The sequence below is a fragment of the Lissotriton vulgaris genome, chromosome 7, assembly GCF_964263255.1.
Source record: "Lissotriton vulgaris chromosome 7, aLisVul1.2, whole genome shotgun sequence".
NCBI lineage: Eukaryota > Metazoa > Chordata > Amphibia > Caudata > Salamandridae > Lissotriton > Lissotriton vulgaris.
Genome location: NC_141695.1, coordinates 90,567,723 through 90,590,993, shown reverse-complemented (window position 1 = coordinate 90,590,993; position 23,271 = coordinate 90,567,723). Strand labels below are relative to the sequence as shown.

The 23,271-nt window shown below is 44.7% G+C and overlaps 1 protein-coding gene across 1 annotated transcript in view; it reads right to left on the bottom strand.

The window, feature by feature from the left end:
* LOC147700871 (uncharacterized) overlaps nucleotides 1–23,271 on the bottom strand; it is a 55,861-nt gene that overhangs the window by 10,374 nt on the left and 22,216 nt on the right. Inside the window, exons 2-3 of the mRNA XM_086929259.1 lie at nucleotides 4,048–4,116; nucleotides 1,811–1,864 (exon numbers count right to left, since the gene is read on the bottom strand). Coding sequence (XP_086785385.1) covers nucleotides 1,811–1,864; nucleotides 4,048–4,116 — 123 coding nt within the window. The remainder of the gene's footprint in view (nucleotides 1–1,810; nucleotides 1,865–4,047; nucleotides 4,117–23,271) is intronic.

Here is a 23,271-nt window from a genome sequence, read left to right as displayed (position 1 = left end):
AAAATACATATACATTTAACTCATTACAAACCACAAAAGAACTACTGAGAAAACATTGAAATACCACTTGGAAAGGCCAATTGTAGGGGAAATCTGTTTACAACACAAAACCTGAAGAACATTGGAATTTGTGGTCAAAGGTAAGAGGCAGAAGTACAACTCCCCCCTCTCCCAAGGCGCTGTCTTGACATCACATGGAGGGTGAAATATTGCAGAGGTAAGTAAGCCTTGGTCTGTGGCTGTAGGCCATGTGTTTCGTTGGTGCTGCTGCTCCAGAGGGTGACTGTGCACTGAGGGTGCAGGATCTGGCTTATGGTTGGGCCTGGCACTTTGACCCTGTGGGCCTGTGCTGCATTTGAACACAATATTCTCAGCATCCAGTTGGTGTGGTGACTGGCCATGCCCTACATCTGCTAATATAAGTTATGTCATGAGAAGTGATTGTTGGAGGTATGGTTTCACTGCTTATTATAGTAGGTACATTTAAGTAATTTTAGGTTTTATATCATAAAGGATATTTACCTTCCTTGAGGAATTTCTATGCTATTTTAACTAATACACTATCATCACTCTCCTTTCAAAAAGTGTGACAGTGATGTCCTATGTTTTAAAATGATATACCTAGGGGCAGTGACCAAGTAAATAACTCTGAGTCCTTCTCTCAAGTCCTGTTCCCACAGGAACCGATGGGCATTGACTCTGTACATTCACAGCGGTCTCATATTCAGACCCCAGGTGCCAATGGCTCACTGCACACACGCTGTTGCCATGCATAGTGGTGAAATGGCATAGTCTGGGACTTTTGGCCAAATACTGTGCCAATCCCCCATAGGTAAATTCACAGATCCAAGTGTGGATGGTTTCCTTTCATGCTCTGGTTCTCAGAATGTAGGGCTTATTCTTACCCTATGAGGTACCCGATTTTTTAAATCAGTGGTTCATACGTCAGATCTGTGCATCCAAAATAGTGCTTTGGATCTCAAAATCCACTTAATCAAACAGACATATGGAAGATGAGGTGCTACGTTTTGCATTCTGGGCTTAATTTTCTTCTTTTATGGGGGAAGTTGTTTTTCTTGATCTCAATTTCTTTTGAGCTGATACACTGATCAGGGAATGGCCTTATGCCAGTTGCTCTTCTCTTTATACTAGAACTGCCTTTACTTTGACACTTGAGTACATCCCTGCTATCAGAGAAACCTTCTTGGAAAAGGCGAATTGTTAAGTGGGCCCTGATGAAGTAATTTGTATTGTGAAACAGCTGCTGGCCGATTGAAGCTTGGACAATAAATGTATTAAGAATACCTTTTCTTTTTGCCCTTTACAGTTCTTTCTGTGTATGAAATTTTGATACTGTATTCCTGTGGCGGCAAGCAGGCACACCCTGCTGGTAGCATTTGTTGCTGGTCTACATGAATCTGTCCCAGTTGTGATTTTTTTTTTTTTCAGGGAGTATTTTGTTTTTCTTGATCTTTCCACATTACATGGGTTCAGGTTACATTCCTCACACCCTTTCCTTTTCTTTTATAATTGGGTCTGCTGAGCCCATAGCACACAAAACACCCTTGGTTCCACCTCTCATGTGATCAACGGATTGTCCCCTTGCCCCCTTATATCCAGCAATGTTGTTTCCTCCATGTGCATTCTACCAACACTTGTGCTACTGTGGACGTCTTGCAGTGGAGATAGGTGTGGTGGTGGGGGCCAGCATATCTTGTTGATGAGCCCCTTACAGTTTCTTATGCCACTGGAAACAGACATGTGGCTTGCCTTTCTCATAAAAATTTAAATCTGAAGCAAAGTTACTCACCATCTTTGATGTGATGCCAATGGTCCATATCCTTCTTGTCTTCGTGGTTCCAACCTAACAAAAATGATACTGATTTAGAGCGACTTTGGCTTCAATTATTGATTAATGCTATGCTGACGACCAACCAGATTATTTAATCTCTTCAATTAGCAGTTGTTACATTGTTATTGGAATAGCTTACTTAAATGCTAGCCTTATGTCTAATGTAACACCAAATGTAAGAATGCCTGTTCTAAATGGGAAATGGAGTATCTGGTCATTGGTCAACATCAAATCTCTCTGTGATCTTACAGCCTGTTGATGCTCTTGCAAGAGCAGATCCCATTGTTGCACTCATAGAAGAAGTACAGCTTGTCCAACGTGATCTGCATCTCACAAAAACATAATATTTATTTTCTGTTTTCCGATTGCCTTTGCTTTCCCATCCATGCTATTCACTTTTGTTTCAATTTCATGCTAAATACAGGTGGGTAGACTTAAAAAACCAAACCCTTTCCCACCTCTTAGAATGAACAATGCCTCTGACACTGAGCAGCCAAGCGCTCCCAGCAAGAGTGCGTAGTGCAGGTACTTCACAATGCTATGACTCTTGCCACACCCAGAGGACCTGGTGGCTGTTTGCTACATTGGGGAGGGACTCTGTTCCATGCTGGACCCTGCAGAATGAAGGTCTGAAAATTCCCCAGTGCAGAAACCAAATCTCCTGAGTCCAGCCTGCCCCCTTTTCATGGTACGTGTGAAGCTTACGAATACATCCCAGAGTCGGACTGCATGTAGACCAGACATGTCTCATCGCAGCAAAACACACAAGATGATGGACGGAATGTTGCACAATGGCAAAACATTCACCCCCAGTCACAGATCTGAGGTTAATCCATCGTTATTTTGCTCACCAAGCCACCCCAGTTCAGACATGGACATATGCAAATCAGTCTTGACCCTGTGCCTCATGGGAACAGTCCAGACCTAACTGCCAAATCATGTCTTTCCTGCACCGGAATCAAGCATCCTGGGACCAGTTTCTGGCTATCAGCCTTCATCAGACAGGATAGCTTGACTCCAGTGGCTTAGTGAGCACAGAACCCACGTCTGGGCATACCCTTCCCACATAGGGTGAACAGCAAAACACACAAAATGATGGATGGAATGTTGCACAATGGCAAAACATTCACCCCCAGTCACAGATTTGGGGTTAATTTATCGTTATTTTGCTCACCACGCCACCCCAGATACAACCCAAATCTGGGTCTGCCAGAATGACAGAATGACATGGTGAGGTGTGCAGCATTAAATGGTCTTGCTTCATTCATTCTCAAGGCCGCTCTTGCAAGAGAGGCAGAGTTGGACTACTGTATCACCCTCAAAGGTCAAAGCAGCTAATAATTGTCCTGTAATTACTTCAATTGTCCTGTGATTGCATCAATTTCAGGTTATTGCATTCATGAAACCTACTTCTGATCTTCTATCTCTCCCTTCCTCACCTCCTACATACACACTTGATGGTAGTCTTGGCTTGACCTTTACATACTATTCTATCTCTGTCATTTCCTCTTTCCTGGTACAGTCCACTCCACCCCCTGATAATTTTCTCAATTTTTGGCATTTCACATGGTCTTATTTTGTGTTTGTGCAAACTATCCCTACACCTTCACCATTCAACCATGCATGACCAATGCAATGTAGCACCACTAGATCTGGTCTCAACTGTATCCAGTAAGCACCTTTCTGAAGTCTTTTCTATCTCCTTTCTCCAAATCAAGCATTGTGCCTTCCATCATCTACTCATCCCAACACATTCAGATTCTATGTAATAAATATTACTTTTAAAATGTTGACTACACTAAGGTTGAGTTGGGTTGTGCCTTTATTTATTACCAATAACAATTCTATAAATATAGAATTTTGTAAGTTGTTTATGTTGCATGCATTCTTTAATTTGTCTAATTGTACCCTAATAATCTCTCAGCCCATTAACACTTGCTATCCCAGAACCTTTAATCCCTGAACTACTCCTTACTGCTACCCTTCCTTCAACCATAAAAAACATCACTAATACTGAATGCTACTCTTTTTTGAACTCCTGCTTTGCTTCAAAAATTGCAAACCTCTGAACATCTTTTCCTTCTACACCCTGCACATTCTTGACAAGGTTATTACCATTGACCTTGGCCCCAGCATTGACCTAGTTGTCACCATTCGCCCTACATAGATAAACATTAACACAGATGGTGACTCACCGGTAGAAAGGTGCGCCTCAACTTTCTCTCCATGATGCTCCATCTTCATCATCTTTTTTTCCATCCAACCTAATGAAAAAAAAAAACGGTATTAGTAGTTGAGCCTTAGCTTCAAAGTGTCACTGGCTACTAGTGAGGAATTTTTTTGTAAATATGTAAATGTATTCATATTAGTAAAAAAGAAAACTGATAGACCGGAGTCATGGTGAGCCGTACGTCATGGTGTCCAAACCTGAACTCAAAGTAATCAAGAACAGGGTTAACTATTTAATAGTTTTTTTTATTTTAAACAAAATTTAAAGCAAGCAAAGATTTTCAATATTTACATATACAAAGGGACATATTTACAAAAGTACACAAGAAACTAAGGAAGAGATTTGGAAACCATCAGTCATACAATATTTCATACATGTCACATCCATTCAAAACACAATCACACCATTCGGGGACAGGGGCGGTATAAAGCACGGTTAAAAATCTGTACACTGGGATATACTACAAAATCAAGCAATAGGCCACTGTCTGCGGAATGCTTTTACGGGACAAATAACAAAGCAAATCGCTATATGTTGTACAATCCTATACTAGTTTACAACCAAATAACTCCTTAATGGTAGAAATTGGTATTGTACTAGCGACCAAGGGAAAACAAATAAACTCTTGTCGCTCTCGCAGACACGGTGTGGCTGGGGCCTATGCGTTTCGAATCCCGCTGGTTTATATGGGATTCTCCTCAGGGCCTTCTGTAGTATCAGTGGAAACGAAGCCAATTTTGAATTGGGACGGGGGGCAGTACAGTTGTCTTAGTGTCTGATGTCCTTGCTTAAGGAACCGGCGGAGACGAAAAGATCAAACAGGGGACCAAATTCTTTCAATAGCATAAGCTGGCCTTGGTGTTTCAAAGTTCAACCCGCAGTTTGGTACTTTATCTAGCCGTTCTTGACTGATCCAGCGCGGATCGTTTAAAGAGATTTTCTTAATTCTTCGCGGGGCAAGAAGAGACGCTCAGAATTTCTGAAGGATATAGTAGTGCCTATATCGCCTAGTATCTCAATTAGGGCTTCTAATGACGTTAATTCTGACACGTTCGGGAGAATATAACTTTAGTCCGACTCGTACGGTTAGCCGGCAGCCGCCGGTCAACTGGCGTTGTGAGGAGTACTAGTCTCTGGCGCATGCGTCTCAAATAGTATTCACATCAGCACTGGCAATTTCTTTTGTTCATTGATATTTTGGCTCAGCCTTGCTGATTAGAGCCCTCCCGTAGTTGTTTTCCACACAGTACGTCATGGTGAGCACTACATTCCAAACTTCTTTGTTTAGCCTCAAAACATGGAGCTTCTGCTCACTGGTCAACTTCAGGATAATGATTGAACTTATGTCCTATTAGACACCATGGGTGCTGTGGTTTCTAGAGCAACCGATCAAAGGATGGTGGTCCCAAACCGCAATTACGATGCGACCACACATGGTGTGTTTGCAGTTTGAATTCAGACTGCCTTAATTTTTATACAGCAGTTGTAATTTGAACAAAGGATGTTGTTTGGAAGGTCGGAGGCTTTCCGACCAACATCCTAATTAGGGCCTAGGTCTTCAGAATTTGGCTCTACCCTTGCAACTGAGATGGTCATCAAGGGAAGAAGAGGGCAAGGATGGGAGGGTGGAGCATTTTCAATTATGCTGTGCTAATATCAAAGCTCTGTGGGATATAAAGATCACTTTACATGAGCTTAGAGAAGAGACAAACAAAAAGCAAATGCCAGGAGGCTGCAGATAATAGTTTTACAAATCCTTTGATATTTGAGTAAAGGATAAAACGACAAACACCAACATCTTGTATTACACTTACCACACTGGCACAACAACTATACCTACAATTTATTCCCCTTCACCACAATCACATTTACCAATATACAACAAACCACAACCATGTGCTACATCACATTATATCACATATACATATAAATGTATATATAAACATCTAAATATACATACAACTATACATTGGCTTGGTTTGTGTTTTAGCAATTCAAAGCTGTAATACTTTGCCTGAAATGGTAAATGGCTATTGTCATTTTACAGCTCGGCAAGGACAGCACTGTGTTAGTGCTATGCTTAAAGACTTTGCTTTAGAAATGTCTAAATACTTTGTCCCTTTCTATCTCGGCGTGGATGGCACTGTACTAATCCTATGCTTAAATACGTTGATAGAAAAGCAGACATTTGAGATGAGCTGATCTGGAGTGTCGCTGGTGTTGAGGGTGCTCTATACAGGAGATGCTTTCCACCTAAACTTGAGAACTACCCAGAGTTCTCTGCTCCTTTTTTGCATACTTATACGTCACTCTATGCCTGAAAGGGTATTGTTTTGATAAATAAATAAATAAATATATATATATATATACACATATATATAAAATTATTAAATAAACGTTCACTACTCGTGAACACTATAAATCTCTTAACTGTCACATAACCTTACTACCCAAAAACTCTACCCTACCAAGAACAGAAAAAACCTTACTACTCCTTAGCATGTTGCTTCAATAAACCCAATAAACACTTTAATGCTACCAACACCTGAAACTCTTTAATACCCCCTAGCACTACCATCCCTGAATTCTAAAAACCCTTGCTACTCTAATACACTACCCATCCATTAAACCTAAAAAGTACTGGTCACACATTATTACCACTCATCCTTGGACCCTACAAACTCTGAACTACCCCTTTATCCCACTTAGCCAAACCTGTCCGAGAGGCTTAAAACTTCTTACTACTCCTTCACTCTGCCCATCCCTGAACCAGAGAAATCCTTTACTATCCAAAAAACGCTACCCACACCAGACCCTTAACACCCTTTACCATCGCTATCCACTACTGTTTTAATGTGTTGATATAATAATGCTTTATAATTTACCTTATTGGAGCTTAGCTCATTCTATATACTGTATATTACATTGTTGTACTGCAGATCCTTTGTTTTGGATGCAATGCAGTTGTATATTACCATTTAGAATATGGATTACTATAAAGAACACCAACACCACACAATACATTTTCCATGTATGTACCACAACTACACTTACAATGCACTCTCATTCACAACAATCAGTTTCCATACCAACGCACACCACAACTACACATCAAATTAAAAACTATTGTAACAGACATATATATATTACAAATATATACATTAGCTCTACTCATCCCTGGACCCTACACCTCTCACTACTCATTAATACTGCCCTTTCCTGAACCCAAGACTGGTAAGCACCATCTGAATATGGCGCTGTAGAATCACAACTAAAAATGGGACACAAATATAGCTGTTCACACACTATTAGTCTACGTATTTATGCCAATAAGAGTTGTAGAAGAGTCTTCTTGGTGTCCATACTGCAATTGTAACAGTAATAAAGAAAACAAAGCACCCTCTGCCCCTCTTGAACTCCAGTCCCATTAGGTTGCTCTAGTAGCTTTGAATGTTTGTTTCTAACAAACCATCCAATGGCAGGTGGGAACAGACCACATAAATCCAACACAGAGGAGTTTGAGGCATAAGAGACTGTGTTGTGCACCCTAAAACACCCACAGCAGTTAACAGTAATTATGCTCCTAATAGTGAAATGGTGAATGAAATGTGCTAATGAGGTAAATCAAGCTAATGTATAGCCTAATGACAGCTGCATGCCAGCTGTGATGGGTGAGAATGCCTTTTTCAAATAGTTTTTCACACACACACAATTTTGCACCGGTCACTCTGGTGAAGCAGGCAGTGCCAAGGAGGCTGGAAAGCCAATCTCTGAGTGGCAGCTGTATGAGACATAGGAGGTACACTACATTCTCTGCAAGTGTAAGGGTGTAGTGGGTAGGATACTAGTGAGACATTAGGTGCCACTGAGGGAGGCAGAGGAAGCACTAGGTTTGGGGTACTGGAGGGAGGCTAAGGAAGCATTGTGAATATTGAGAGACTGGGTGGGAGGTTGAGAGAGGATGGGTAGGAAACTGGTGAGAGATACTGGATGGCACTGGGTAGGAGGCTGATGTAGTGGCTAGTGGGAGACTGGTCGAGACACTGGTTGGAAGGGTTTGGGATGCTGTAGCAGCTGCGCATAAAAGACTGGCGACATACTGGGGCCACCAGATGGAGGCTGCGGAGGCGGTGGAAAGGAGACTGGTTAGAGAAAAGCTTCAGCACTGGCTAGATAAATAAAGAAATAAGTGGTGGCTGGGAGGCACAGGGATTCAGGTACAGCATTGAAAGCGGACATGGATTTAGGCAGAATTTGTTTAAGTGTAATTAATTGGAAAAACTGATGGAAGGGGTAATGGGCAAAGTGTAGGTTGATGCCTCCTCAAACACAACCATTGCTGAGACCAAGAGAACAATGTGGAAGCCAACCATGTAAGGGGTGAATGTTAGATGTTGTATAAAACAAATGCTGAAAGACCTTGCATCTTCAGAATCCTAAAAATCCACCAATACACCACTGAATAACACTAGTTGCATGGGATGTGTGGGTCAGCTTGCCTGCAGACTGTATTTGGGACACAGATAGAATGGATTTCAGGCTGCATGCTCAAAAGGCTAACAGCAGTGAGGAAGCCTGATCGGATGTGAGTAGTAAATGCAGGTACACCTTTTATAATGAGAAGGTGAGGGTACTGAGGGAGAGGGTGGATTGGTGGCTGTTGCACATGTACCTGTAGTGTTATAAATGATGACTAATTTGTGGCTGCAGTTAACATTTAGGCAGTGTACACATGTATCATTAATGTGTTAAAGATGTGGATGTAAGTGGAAAGTCTTGATTAGCCTTCAGCAATGCTTAGAAAGCAATGGGGCTGCCAGGGAATACTAGTTATGCTTCCTCTTACACTGGAGCCTTTGTTTCAAAACCATCATTCTTTAATACAGACACACCAGGAGATACATCATGGGAGACAGTAATGCTCCTAATCTACAGCACCAAAACTCACAGCCATCAAACAAATGCCATTTCACACATGCAGAATGTGTTCTTGTCTATAGAGAAACAGCTGCCTACCCTCTACCTTCCAACACTAATCTCGAACAAGAACATCTACATATCTATAACTACAGTCACTGTATGACTATTGAGCCACACCTATTCTTTGTGTCAAGGTCTGCCATTTTCAGCATGGTGAGTGTCAATGAGGTATTATCAGTTACCAATCAAAACTTAAGAAGGTGACCAGATTTTTAAGAATTGATTTCACTGTGAACTTTGTACGCCCTTAAGAGTTGCACCTGCGCTTCATATTGATTCATAACTACAGAGGCATTCATGAAAAAGAGTAGACAGCATAAATATGTGGGAGGTGGGGTTTGGAATGGCCGCTCAAGGGAGGGAGTTTCTGGTTTCACCACTGATCACCTAAACTCTATAAATTTTTCATAGCGAGGGTCCTTTTTGCTCATCAAATGTTGTCCTCCAAGAAATAGTCTCTGGACATACTTGGGGACAGAGTACCTACCACCAGGGGATGCCTTGGCTGAGGCCAGGACCAGCAGCGCTGAAAAGAGTAGGATACTCATGTTGGTTAAACAGCTAGCACTGTCTCAGGAATAGCAGCTTGGAGCGGGAGGAGCTGATGCCTTCCACTGGAGACCAGGACAGACAGCCTGGTACTTATAGGACAAAACTGCACATCAAGATAAGCAATAGGGAAAAGATCCAGCAAGGGATTAGGGGATTATTCCAGTTCAATACATTAAGTTGTACAGAGTGACTGTCTCTTTATTTCCAAGTTGTGTGTGTAACCTTTGTGTATGTGGCAGTAGTCCAAGGATGTACAGTACAAGGTAATAATGTTAAGAATTACACATTGTGTTTCCCGGATAAAGACCTAGAAATTAAAGTAGATAAGGCTTTAATCCTGCAGATCTATTTTGATTATTCAAGCAGTGACCTACCAGTTTGGATGCATGTAAAAATACAATGGGGGGGCGTGGCCGGGCAAGATGGCCGAAGAGACGCAGACTGTGTCGGCTCCCGGTCCACGCGCTGCTCCTAGGGTGTTTCGGCCACGTCGGTGATCTGCAAACGGTGTGTGCCATCACCGGACGATGTCCTGAACTGAATGGAGTGATCACCATGGCTGAGTGGTTCGGGAGGCGGCTGGTTGGGCCCCGCGGCCCTAGTGGAGCGCACCGATCCTAACAGCCAAGATGGCGGCGCGGGTCCAGAGATTGCGGAACTCATGCAGACCTCGTTCCACCGACTTGGATCTGGGCGCCTTACCTCCCTCTGACGTCTCAGCCACAAGGTAATGGGCATCGGTTCGCGAGTTTGCGGCGCATCTTTATCGCCGGACCAGCACCCGAAACTTGCACGAGCCTGACCCTAAGATGGGGGCCGCGCTGTCTCTGAAGTGATTGTTAGAGCTCAGCTGCACTCTGGCCCGTGGAGACGCCCACTTGCCCTTCTTTGTGGATGGATCTACTGTAGCCTTGAGGCACTCCGAGGGGTGGCCGCCCGGCGCTCTATCCCACTCGGTTCCAGTATTCTTGGCCCTCCTCGACCCTCCCCACAGCCTGGAGCTCACTCTCAGTGATTGGCTCGTGGACGTCAATTGAGTGAAGGAACTCCGGCCTATATCCAGTGAGAGACAGCCGTGTGGGGGCCCTCACCTGCCTGCCTCTCCCTGGTACTACACCTCCCTGGATTGGGAGCTGGAGGCCGGGCCTGCGCCCCCTGCTTGCTGGCCCCATCCTCGGGTGTTGGCGGGCCTCCAGCTTTGTACCCGGGGCCTCATTCCACCTTGCGCCTTGACAGATGACTGGCAAGCGATGTCGGAGCACCATGTGATCCGGCCTGCGGTTTTGAATGGAGCTCGTCCTTTCTGGCCCCTGTGATGATGATCTGATCCTGTGGCCTTGGGGCTTGGTGTTCTGGGCTGTTGTGGGAGGACTCCAAATGGGCTCTTTTTCCTTGGTGCTTCTCCCGTGTATGAGGCTGGACTTGTGCTTGCCTGCGTGAGCTGTTCTCTCCTCCATAGGATCTCTTCCAGATTTCTCTCACCACGGTCTGCCGGGAGGTCCCACCCTATGCCGTCAAAGAAAAAGATGACCAAGGCTCCGTTTAAGGACTCAGACTTTTTCTCAACTACAGAAAAACATGCTTCGCTTCGGGGCATAACGATTCAGAAAAGCGGGTGGTGATGGACAGAGTTTCTGAATTAAGCAGAATACTCCTACCCAGTCAACAGATCAGGGCTTGATCCATCACCATTTTTTAGCTCACTGCACCATCCCATCTCAGAACCTGGCTACATGCAAATTAGTCTGTCCCTGTCCCAGTGCATCATGGGAACAGGGTAAACCAAACTACCAAGCCAATTCTTTTACTGGGAAGGAAACAAGCTTCCGGGGACCGGTTTTTGGCATTACAGCCGTCATCGGCCCGGGTTGCTTGAATCCTGATGGTGCAATGATCAAGGGACTCACATCTGAGCATACCCTTCCACGCTTGTGGTGGACAAAACGATTCAGAAAAGGGAGTGGTGATGGACAGAGTTTCTGAATTAAGCAGAATACTCCTACCCAGTCAACAGATCAGGGCTTGATCCATCACCGTTTTTTAGCTCACTGCACCATCCCAGCTCAGAACCTGGCTACATGCAAATTAGTCTGTCCCTGTCCCAGTGCATCATGGGAACAGGGCAAACCAAACTACCAAGCCAATTCTTTTACTGGGAAGGAAACAAGCTTCCGGGGACCAGTTTCTGGCATTACAGCCGTCATCGGCCCGGCTTGCTTGAATCCTGATGGTGCAATGAGCAAGGGACTCACATCTGAGCATACCCTTCCACGCTTGTGGTGGACAAAACGATTCAGAAAAGGGGGTGGTGATGGACAGAGTTTCTGAATTAAGCAGAATACTCCTACCCAGTCAACAGATCAGGGCTTGATCCATCACCGTTTTTTAGCTCACTGCACCATCCCAGCTCAGAACCTGGCTACATGCAAATTAGTCTGTCCCTGTCCCAGTGCATCATGGGAACAGGGCAAACCAAACTACCAAGCCAATTCTTTTACTGGGAAGGAAACAAGCTTCCGGGGACCGGTTTCTGGATCAAGCCCTGATCTGTTGACTGGGTAGGAGTATTCTGCTTTATTCAGAGACTCTGTCCATCACCACCCCCCTTGCTCCATCCCTTGCTCACTGCACCATCAGGATTCAAGCAAGCCGGGCCGAAGACCGCTGTAATGCCAGAAACCGGTCCCCGGAAGCTTGTTTCCTTTCCAGTAAAATAATTGGCTTGGTAGTTTGGTCTGCCCTGTTCCCATGATGCACTGGGCCAGGGACAGACTAATTTGCATGTAGCCAGGTTCTGAGCTGGGATGGTGCAGTGAGCTAAAAAACGGTAATGGATCAAGCCCTGATCTGTTGACTGGGTAGGAGTATTCTGCTTTATTCAGAGACTCTGTCCATCACCACCCCCTTTTCTGAATCGCTTCGGGCATGACTGGCACTGAGACGATGGCCCTCACAAAATCGGAGCTCTTGTCCATGTTCCAGGACTTCAAAACTGACCTCCGCAAAGGACATAGGTCACGACATTAAGTCCTCCATTGATCAGCTGCGTTTGGACCTGACATATCATCTGTCTTACCTGCAACAAGATGTCGACTCTGCGGGTACCAGAGTCCTTGACCTTGAAGCGCAACACCGAGAACATGAACACATCTCGACAGAACTTCGTGAAGATGTGCGGTCATTTAAAGAGCAACTCCTTTAATCGCAACTTAAAGCAGAGGATCTCGAGAATAGATCTCGGAGGGAGAACCTACGCAATCGTGATCTGGAGGGAGGCGTCGAGGGACCTTACCTAGAGGCATTCATGGTGGGGCTCTTCTCCGAGATTCTGTCCCCACAATCTCTTAGGCTAACATTGGATAGGGTCCAGCGAGTGGGGTCATTGCAGTAGGGAGAGAAGAAATTGCCACGAGACGTACTGGTCAAATTCCACTCCTATAAGACTAAGGCAGCGGTTTTGCAGGCAGCACGTTCCAAGGACTCCATCTCCTTCCAAAATTGTTCCTGTAGTATCTACCAAGAAGTGGCACCTTCAACATTGGCCCGGAGGCAGTCTCTCAGACCCATTACCACAAAACTCAGAGGCGAAAAAATCAGATATCGTTGGACGTATTCTTTCGGGCTGAGCTTCGAATACCGAAATAAACAACGCAATGTCACCGACCTTCAGGAAGGACTGAACTTACTAGGCATCGCCACATCCGAGGGGACCCCGGAGTCAGATAAAATGAAGGTACTATCGGAGGCCCTTCCTCACCCTCGGCATGGTCACAGAGGGCCAGATGATGATCGACCTCAGCTGGTGCACCAGGTGACACTCCCGCCCTGCTACGGGCCTGCACTGTCATCAGCCCACTTTGGTTCTTCATGCTGTGTTGTGGTAGGGACCTGCCTCTACCGGGTGAGCCGGGTCTATCTTTACCTGAGCCCCGCTGCGGCCCCTGCCTCTGCGATGTGGGAACCTCTTCACCCAGGGAGATGTCCCTGACACTTGTGAACTGCTCTGCTGATCTGCGGTGGGGGCCTGCATCTACCGGGTGAGCCAGGAACGTTTTTCCCCTAGCCCCGCTGCGGCCCCCGCATTGGTGACTGCAGACCCCCCTCCTTATTGCGGTGGTCCTCCATGAAGCCTGATCCTTCTGGGTGGATCCGAGGCAGCCACCTCTGCTATCTGACTTATCACTGCGATCCTCTGGGGACTATGTGAACCTTGGGTGACGGGGGCAACCCCCGGCTTCTGCACCATACCACAGTGCTGGGCTGTTTGTATTCCCCCCCCCCCCCGGCTGTAGCTTTGGATGCGCTAGCTTATTGCTCCCTTTTAGTGCCTCTTGGTTGGGTTTGCTACATGTCTCCCGACTCCCTGCTTCACTGGCCTGCGGGGGCGGGCGGGACCCGAAGTCCTCCATGGTCGTACCTGGACTTCCCCGGTCCTTTGTGGAGACCATGATTTTAGTTAGTCTTTTTTTTGTATTTTCCTTTGATTCTGGTTTGGTTGGGGCTTGCAGGTTTTTTTTTGGGTTGGGTGGGGGAGAGGGTGGTGGCGGCTTCTTAACCTAGTTCTCTTTTCTTTCCTGGACTCCAAGATGGATCTATGTCATGACCTGAATCATTCCGTTTCTGCGGTTGGGTGGTCACAGAAGTGGTTATGTTGGGTCCCTTCTGCTATGAAGAGAGTACTGTTCCCCTATCAGTGATATGGCTCCCATTTCTATAGCTACGTGGAATGTTAAGGGCCTGAACTCACCGCAGAAGCGCCTCAAAGTGTGGAAGTATATCATAGATCATCAGCTTGATTTGGTGGCTCTTCAGGAGATCCACTTGGCCAGAGCAGATGAGGCACGACTGAAGCATAAACAATTCCCACTTATTTACAGGTTCTCAGCTATTACAAAACACAGAGGGGTTGCCTTGCTCTTTCGGGCTGCGATTCAGTTCCAACCACTGGGGATTCAGGGAGATAGAGATGGTCGCTGGATCATGGTCAAAGGGCTCCTGAGGGGGATGGTCTGCACCTTCGTTGTTCTGTATGCTCCCAACACGGGCCAATCACCTTTTTTACACACACTATTGGGGAAATTCATAGACTTTGCAGAGGATCCCCTCATTCTCCTGGGTGACTTTAATCTAACCCTGGGCGTAGTTCGCAGAGTCGGACTCCGCGGAGCTACGCGAAGACGTAGTTGCACTCCTCGAACTACGCGTAGCTCCGTAACCATGCGGAGTTGCTTGCTGGGCCCGTTCGCGCGCCGTTTTTCGTCTTCGGGAGCGCGGTGCGCGTGTTCGGGGCGTTGCCTGAATGCTCGGGATGGCTAGCGCGCTAAATTACCCCAGAGGTTTGTCCCGCCTGCTTGCGTTCCCTTATTTCCTGTTCCGGGTCACAATTAACGTGGTCGCGTTGTGCAAGACATGTTCGGGAACTCATCTTCTCGTTCGCACTACAAAAGTGCGTGATCGCGCTAAATATCACGCGAACCTACCCATGCGGTCGCGATGGGCGCAGCCATCTTGGATCACACACTCTGGCTATGGTTTTGGGACTACTTTTGCATCCTGTTGAAATCTCTTTAATCCTTGTCTTTTTACCCACTTTTTCTAACTTTCTTTAGTTATTACCTATTTCTCTCTGTGCCTAGGTTTATATTTTTCATTTTATTTCTACTTTTACAACTTTTCTATTGCTTTATTTTACTTCCTTCTTGTTCTTTTACCTTGCTTCTTCTTTCCCCTACCTTTTTGTCTTGAACTTTTAGTTTTCTTCTACCCTCCACCCAGAACCATGGTCAAGGGCGCCAGCAGCAGCGGCGGCTCAAAGGGCAAGGCGCCAGTGCCCCAAAAAACTAGGCTGCCTTGCGGCAGAATGCGCCCCCTAGGGGTGAGGCCCCGCCAACTTTTTGGGGAGGAGGAGGTGGCTGCCCTGGTGTTTTTTATCCAGCGCTACCTCCCCTTGATGTTGGCAGCAGGTGGCAGGCCCGGCTCCGGCTACCACCATATTGAGGAGCGTCTCCGGCGGTGGGTGAAGGTGCGCCGGGCAGTCTTCCGCTGCTCCGGTATCCGGCGTACCCACCATCAGCTGACCCACCGTTGGGCAGACATTTTGGACCGGGAGCAGGACCTGTTGGACCTGCTTGGCGTCGAGGTCGTGGGTCTTGGTGAGTGGCTACCCAAAAAAAAAAAGTGTGTGTATAATATATATCTCTATAGTAGTATAAGTATTGTTATTGTATCTTTGTAAATCTTGGCTGAATAAGTAACGCGATGACTGGTGCTCCTAGTTACATTTCCGATGTATTCCGTTATTATATCTACTGTAATTGTATGACACTGGTCTATGCTGCGCTTCTTCATCTTCACTGACTCTTGCGTGTTCAATTTGGCGCTAGCTTTTGCTGTTTATTGGTGTGAGATTTTCTTTATTGTAGAGAACTGAAGTTAGTTAATGCTATTAATAGAGTCTTGTCCTTCCTTTGTCCGTCAGTGAAATAGCCGTTGATGGATAATTGTACGTGTTTGCAATGCATATTGTATCATTTTTTTTTCACGGCCTTCTCTTCTGCATGAATACTCCTCTGGCAATGAATGCAAAAGTTACTTTGTTCTTCTTACCTCAGCCAGGGCCGGATTTAGGCATGTTCAAGCTGTGCAACTGCACAGGGCCACCAAACGCCAGGGGCCACCCCACCAATATATATCCTTAATTTAATAATCCTCAGAGGATGGATACATATTTGCGTGGCGGCCCCTGGCAGGGATTTGGTGCCTCCGGCTCTGTTCCACTTCCAAACACCCTGACTCCCCCCTCTTCACTGGCCTCCGTGCTCCGCCCGACCTCCTCTTCCGGGCCCCCCACCTACGCTCCCTGGCCAGGAGTCCAGGACCACCATGAGCCTAGAGCCGCCCCTGCCTCAGCCCTCCATAGAACTGATGTAGTTTGTTTATTGAGTGGGTAGGGCAGCAGTAGCATTCAGTCAGTAGCAAAACAAAATATGATGCCATGAACGTACAATTTCGTGTTAGTTAGTATGCACAAAGTTAAGCATGTCTCCTCCTTGTGATCTATGCATTTTGCTGGCAAAAAATGAAAAAGAAATGGCTACTTACAGATAATTGATTGATTACCCCATTCTTGAATCTGTGGTGTTGTTCAGGTCTTACTGCCTCTGTGTTACTTAGTAATCTGCAATCAGAATGTTTATGGAACATTTGATTTGTTTTCTCCAAGTACACTAGTCAGTGAATCATGCAAGGCAGTAGTCATTTGGTAGACCAATGTTTGTTTCTTTTAATGTTGTAGCAGTGGTTTTTGAAATGCTGTCTATGTTTCACAGCACTCAATGTTTTCCTCTTTCTTTATTATTATTTCTTACATGAACCACAGAACCCAGGGGCAAGCAGAAGACTGGGACCGAGTCGGCGGGTGAACGCGAAGAACCACAGGCACAGAGCTCCTCTACTGAGGATCCTGCTGCTGTCCCCAGTAAGTCCAACAGTGTTTTCTTTTGGAACAATGATATTTCCCTAACTTTCTAACGGAGCTTTTTTTCCAACCGATTAATGACATTTCACCTAACTAAATTTTGACAAATGCTTGTTTTTGTTTTATGTTTTCAAAATTTTGGGTATTACTATCTGTCCCTGCCTTTCTGTTCCTTGAAAGAGCCTCTCTTATGACTCTCTGTGCTACTACTAGACTGTCTGTAGGTAAGCTTGCCCTGTTGCCCACTCTTTAGTTAAGGTATTAATCTTTTCAAAAAATCTGTGATCGAATAGCGGAAGGCACAGGGTCCACTCCTGTCTTATGCTTTTTCCTCTGTAATGTCTCTTCTTTGCCAATTGACACCAACCAAGTATGCATCCAGATGTTGGTCTACTATTTTGTAAGCGTTAGTAATGAATACCACTACTACTCTTGCGGGTATTCTTCTATGCAGTCACATACATAACTATGTATGCACCCCAAAATTGGATGTTGTTGTTGATAGGCAGGTTGGACCTTACTTACTTACAGTCTTACACCTCAGTCACAGAACTCAGAGGAACCCACAATTCAATGAACGACAACCTATATGGGCTCAGTCATTGGTCAATTATTCAATTACCCCTTTCCTGAACCCCAATATGAAGATGCCAAATGCTTTTATTACACAATCCATAACCCAAGTAACCCCCTTTTGCTCACTCTCTCGTGTAAGTCTACAAGACAACAGACACTGAAAATATACTTCCGAGTCAATGTGGTACTTCAAAACCTTTATTTTGTTAGAAGTAACTAAGTAAGTAACATCAATGTTTTTAAGTTGTTCCGTGAAATACGTCAAGGCCAGGGCCACCAGAAAAAATCCAGAGTTAAAAAAGGCTGAATAAAAAGTAATCTACATTTGTACAGCTACCAGTGCATGATAGGGAAATATGGGAAATGTCGGAGACCCCTCACCATTGAACGTATACTGGTTGCATATGCCTCTTTTTGGTAAGCTCTGGAAATCTTTGCTTCGTAGAAGGAAATCTTCTCATCTGCAGAAAGATAATGACAAAAGTGGTGCACGTTAGACAGTATGAAAACATTACATACATTTATTCAACTTTTTAGCTGTAATGCTAAAAAAAAGGTGTAACCTGAGGCTGTAAGGAAACTCGATTCCACAATCCACATTCAAAAAGTAAATACGGGCCTTTCTATTTTCCAAACTCTTCAGGTGTATGCTTTGAACTATCATGTGGCCTCAAAGGCGTCTTCTCGTACTGCGCAACAAGCTGTGAGGTAGCATGCGCAAAACTGTAGACATGTCATTGATGTACAAACTGGTTAGGTTACATGGTTCAGTCTAACTTTCCAAGGACTACAGTAGCAGTATAGATGAGATGAGCTTGGGTACCATACCATACCAAATAAATGCTAATATGTGTAGTGTGTTACTTACTCTGCTGTACTAGGCAATGTGGACTACTACTGATTACGTTGTACTTAACTGTTTTGCAGAACTCCGTTCTTGGTGAACAAGTACAATGGGGGCTGTGCATCCATCTAAAAAGGTGTACTTAATTACTTATTTTTATTTGTGCAGAACCGGTACAATCCACCAGTGCCGACGGGGGCAGCGGGCTGCGACGGCGTCAGCAGAGGCGATCCCGGAGGGGAATGGAGGACCAGAGGCACCTACAGCAGCACCGGCAGCAGCGGGGGAGGAGACAACAACGTTGGGCGATGGTAAGTTACATTCAATAGTGATCCGCATTACTTGGTGGGTGGGGAAAACTTCCTCACTGTACTCAGATATTTATAATGAACTTGAAGTTCTACTGGACAATATATGACGCCACCTTTGTCATTACCAAGCTTAGCAAAAGCATTACCACCGGCGAGAATTGATAAAATAAGTTATACAGGCCTCTTCTATGTGACTACAACTCAGCTGTGAAAGGTTGGTGGCAGACTAAAAAAGTCTTATCCACAACATTACATGACCGCGATGGATTAACAGGAGATTGATTTTAAGTATGATGAAAGGAGCAAGGAAAAAGCACCAATCATATAATATAGAAGGATACTTTGGAATCAGCAATGCAGGTGTTTGAGAGCAGTTGGATGCGTGGGTTGTTGTGGAAGCATAGAAAGGGGAAAACAGCACAGCTGCCTGCGTGGGTGGGAGACACATCCAATATCGGTTGTTAGTGGATAGTGGATACTAGTGTCGGCAGCGGTGTTTTGGTTAAACCCAAAGGCAAGGGAAGGAGGGGACGACTGGATGGATTCCGGGTCGTTGCTGGCGAAACACAAACCACCTAACGTTTGTTGCGCGATATAAAGAATGATAGTCTCTAGAGTAGACATTTACTAGTACTAGCTGGCCCCTATTAATTAATGTTAGTTTGAGACTGTCACTTTTCCCGGAAGCACAGAGTAGATGATATAAAAAAACGAGATATGAAAAAGACAGGTGTTCGTATGTGACCGTTGAAGTACACCCATGCTATGTTACTAGGCCAGGCATAATGCCGTGCCAAAAACTCAGACAAATGAAGTATATAAGGCGTAGAATGTTCAAGATAGATAAAACAACATTTTTGGTACTCAGCTTGCTTGCTATTGCTACTGTACTGTGCCGCCCACTATGTGTTGGATACATTTTGTGTTCTTGATTTGCTGGGATTTTGGATTACAACAATTCTGTCTCTTTCTTTATAGTTACTCCTTCTAAACCAACGAGGAAGGAGCTGGCAGTCCGGGCCCGTCAGCGGAAACTGCAGGCCATCGTGGAGGCCTACCGCCGGCTGGTGGCTCAGGCCGAGGAGGAGGAGGAGGCGGCAGCAGCTGCTGCCTCTTCCAATGCCCCGGCCCCCAAGCCTGCAGGAGTACGTCGGCGTGGTCAGGCAGCCGCCCGCCGCCAGATTTTCCCAGCATCGTCCACCCCCCCCCACAACAACATGGCTGCCAATGTAGGTGCCGCCAGTTCCAGAGAAAAATTCTCCTCCGGGTAGCCAGGCTTGAGGCTCAAAGTAGTCAGACAAAAAGACAAATAGAGGAGCGTGTAAAGATCCTGGTGGATCAACACTTAAAAGCCCGCCGGCTATGAGATGGACCCTGTTTGCCCCTTTTTCAACCCTTTTGTTGGTGGGTGGGAATTGGGTCTTGGGTTTTTCCTTTTTTTTTACATTACATTGAACGTGGGAATTTGGTTGGGGTTAGGGGCGGCGGGTAGGGACAGCTGTGGTGTAAGATTTATATATATTTTATTTTTGTATGATCTTTAGTTATATATTATATTATGTTAAAAATAAACGAGCCACAAAGTTATGTTGAAAAGAAAACATTTGAAGTTCATTTGCGTTTCTTGGGGGGTTTGAGGGGGGAGTGTTTCACCGAATAATGTACGTTGTGCAACCTCGCAAGGTTTAATTTGGCCATGCAGGTCGGCGGACAGTGCTTTTTAATAAAAAAATATATTGCCCACATCTTTAACATGCAAACAGATAGATGCAGTAAACCCTCACCGAGTTATATTTGTAGTATTAGAAGAACGACCAGTCTGTCTTGCGTTATACCTCACTGCAAACTTATCTTACCTGTGATTGCTGATGATGAGATGATGATGATTTATGATGAAGTGTGGCACTGCAAGGGCTGCATTTGATTTCCAAGACAATGGCGAAGAATCTGTGGTTCAGAATCAGAACTTCTGTGATAGTAGTAGTAGACAGATCCTGCCAGTCGCATTTAGAGACAAAAAGAAAGAGGCAGTCATTTGCGTGACAGACAATGTGGGGGTAGTATAAGTAAGTACAGTACATTGCATGGGTGACCCAATATTGCAACTGCTAAACTGAAACAAAACAATGGTTTTGGGGACTGGAAACTAAGTGCAAGAGAAGATAAGAAGTTCAACTGTACTTGTAGTACTCACGGCAACGTCAAACTTTTCTAAATCATCATAATGCTTTAAACTTTAAACCCAAAAAAATTACGCCAATTCATTAGATGCATTCGTTGTTTGATGTTAATGGTAAAATTATTTGGCGTTATACACAGAGCTTGAGTTGGGAAGCCGCAGAAGATCCTGGCCATGCCTTGTTGACATTTCACTGTTGTTGCTTTCACCACATCTGCCCCAGCAAGCGCGTGATCAAATTGTTGGTGTATATTTAATGTAAGAAACATCACACCTCAATGTAACCATGCAGCCCGGGGGAAGAGGGTTAGGGTTTGTTGAATGGATGGGTACGGGGGTTTTGGGAAAGGTTTGAGAAAGAAAAACAGTACGCATGGAGATTGGAGACAACAAAAGCAAAACAATGAAGACGTTGATTTATGAAGTTGATCCGCTAGCCAATGAATGTAAGCAATGAACGTAAGAAAAGGACACGCTGAATATCATTCTTGGTTTCCCGCAATCCAATTGCTTGATGATGAGGATTTGTGGTAAGGGTGAGAGTTGATGCTCATACTATAAAGCAGTGGGTGAAAGACGTCCAGCCTGAAAAAGAAAAGGCAAATACAAAAGAATGTGAATGACCTAAACAAATTGTAATACAGTGAAGATAAAAAAAAGTAATACAAGAGGAGTAGTCGTATGAGAGGACTTTCAGACTGAGGCGGCTTGGATTCCATTTGTTTAAGTCTACTAGTTGCATATCATTATTAATCTAGAAGTACAAAAAAAGACAGGAGCCAGCACACAACAACAGGCCCACGACGACACAGGTTTGCCCGTTATACAAACTGCATTTCCCTAAAAATTTCACAGAGACACAGAAAGGTGAATGAAATTGAAAAAGCAACCTAGCATTTAAAAAATTAATCAACAAAATCAATGCGTCATTCTCAGTCATCAATCATACCACTATTGTACTCTACCACAGCACAGTGCACAAACATGTAGTAGCCTGGGTCTACTGTGCTGTGCCTCTTATTTGTATTTATTTATTACCTTGTATTCCACTCCAAGAAACATCGTGCATCAATCAGCTCAGATCCAACTGCCTGACAGCAAAGATATGGTGGTCACCATCATTATCAGCAACTCAGTCTGTAGTGAGTGACTATGATAAATTAAGTCCTGACTGCATCTGTAGTAGTAGGAACACAAGTGCGTAAATAATTTCTATTATTAGTAAATAATAACATGGAAAAATTGGCTATCACGTGAGTCTGAACTGAAGTTACTAGTATACTTCACCTCCATGCACATTTGCTCAGAGTCAGCAAAAAAATACATCCAATGCAATGCATGGCATCATTCATTTTTTAATATACCTGTTTTGCTCTTCTCTTTCACTGTCAGATGATTGATCACAGATGCTGCCGAGCCTTTGTAATGCGAGTCACAACAAGTTGACTTCAGTTGTGGATGTCTGCTCAAGTTTCTTTTAAAACAGAAGAGTCGTCTCTGAATGCCTGCAGACAGAGGTGGTAGCCTTAAGACTTAAGAGTAAGACTCAGCAAGGCAGTTATTATGAGTTGCAGATTTCAAATGAAATAGAGGATGGCTGTAGTCATGTACGGTTCACTTGTTATGGAGGGACTGTTAGAGGCTACATTATTGTTATTGTACTATACTCCATCTACAACATCAAATGTATGGCTGCCAAGATGGAATTGTATTGACTTGAGTGGGAGTCAAGAAGATGGAGCAAGACTCTGAGGAGTGCAGTCAACATGGAACATAAATGCACAGGTGTGCAACTCCAGGAGGTAAATAAAAAAGATACAGCGAAAATAAATGCACAGGTGTGCAACTCCAGTAGGTACATTAAAAGAAGGAGTAGTGGGGATGGATTTGGTTGAGCTTTTTATTTTAAGATTAGCAGTTTTGCACCAGAAAGTCATTTTTAATAAGAAAATAAATAACACAAATAAAAGAAGGGAAAAAGTAACAATTTAAAAGCCTATTGGTCAGGGAAGAGGTGCTCGTCCTCAAACTCTGTGGGTCCGGACAGCAGTAGGTCATGTAACCCAGCAGTGATGCTTTCTTCGGGCTCGCTTTCTTCATCCTGCTCTGATTCACGTACAGTATAGTCTGGTGGTATGAAGTGTTGATTCATTTTTATCATTGTCAGCCTCTCGACGCTTTTGGGGGAGAGACTGGTCCTTTTCGATGTCACAATGGCACCAGCAGCACTGAAAACCCGCTCAGAGGCGACACTGGCTACAGGACAAGCC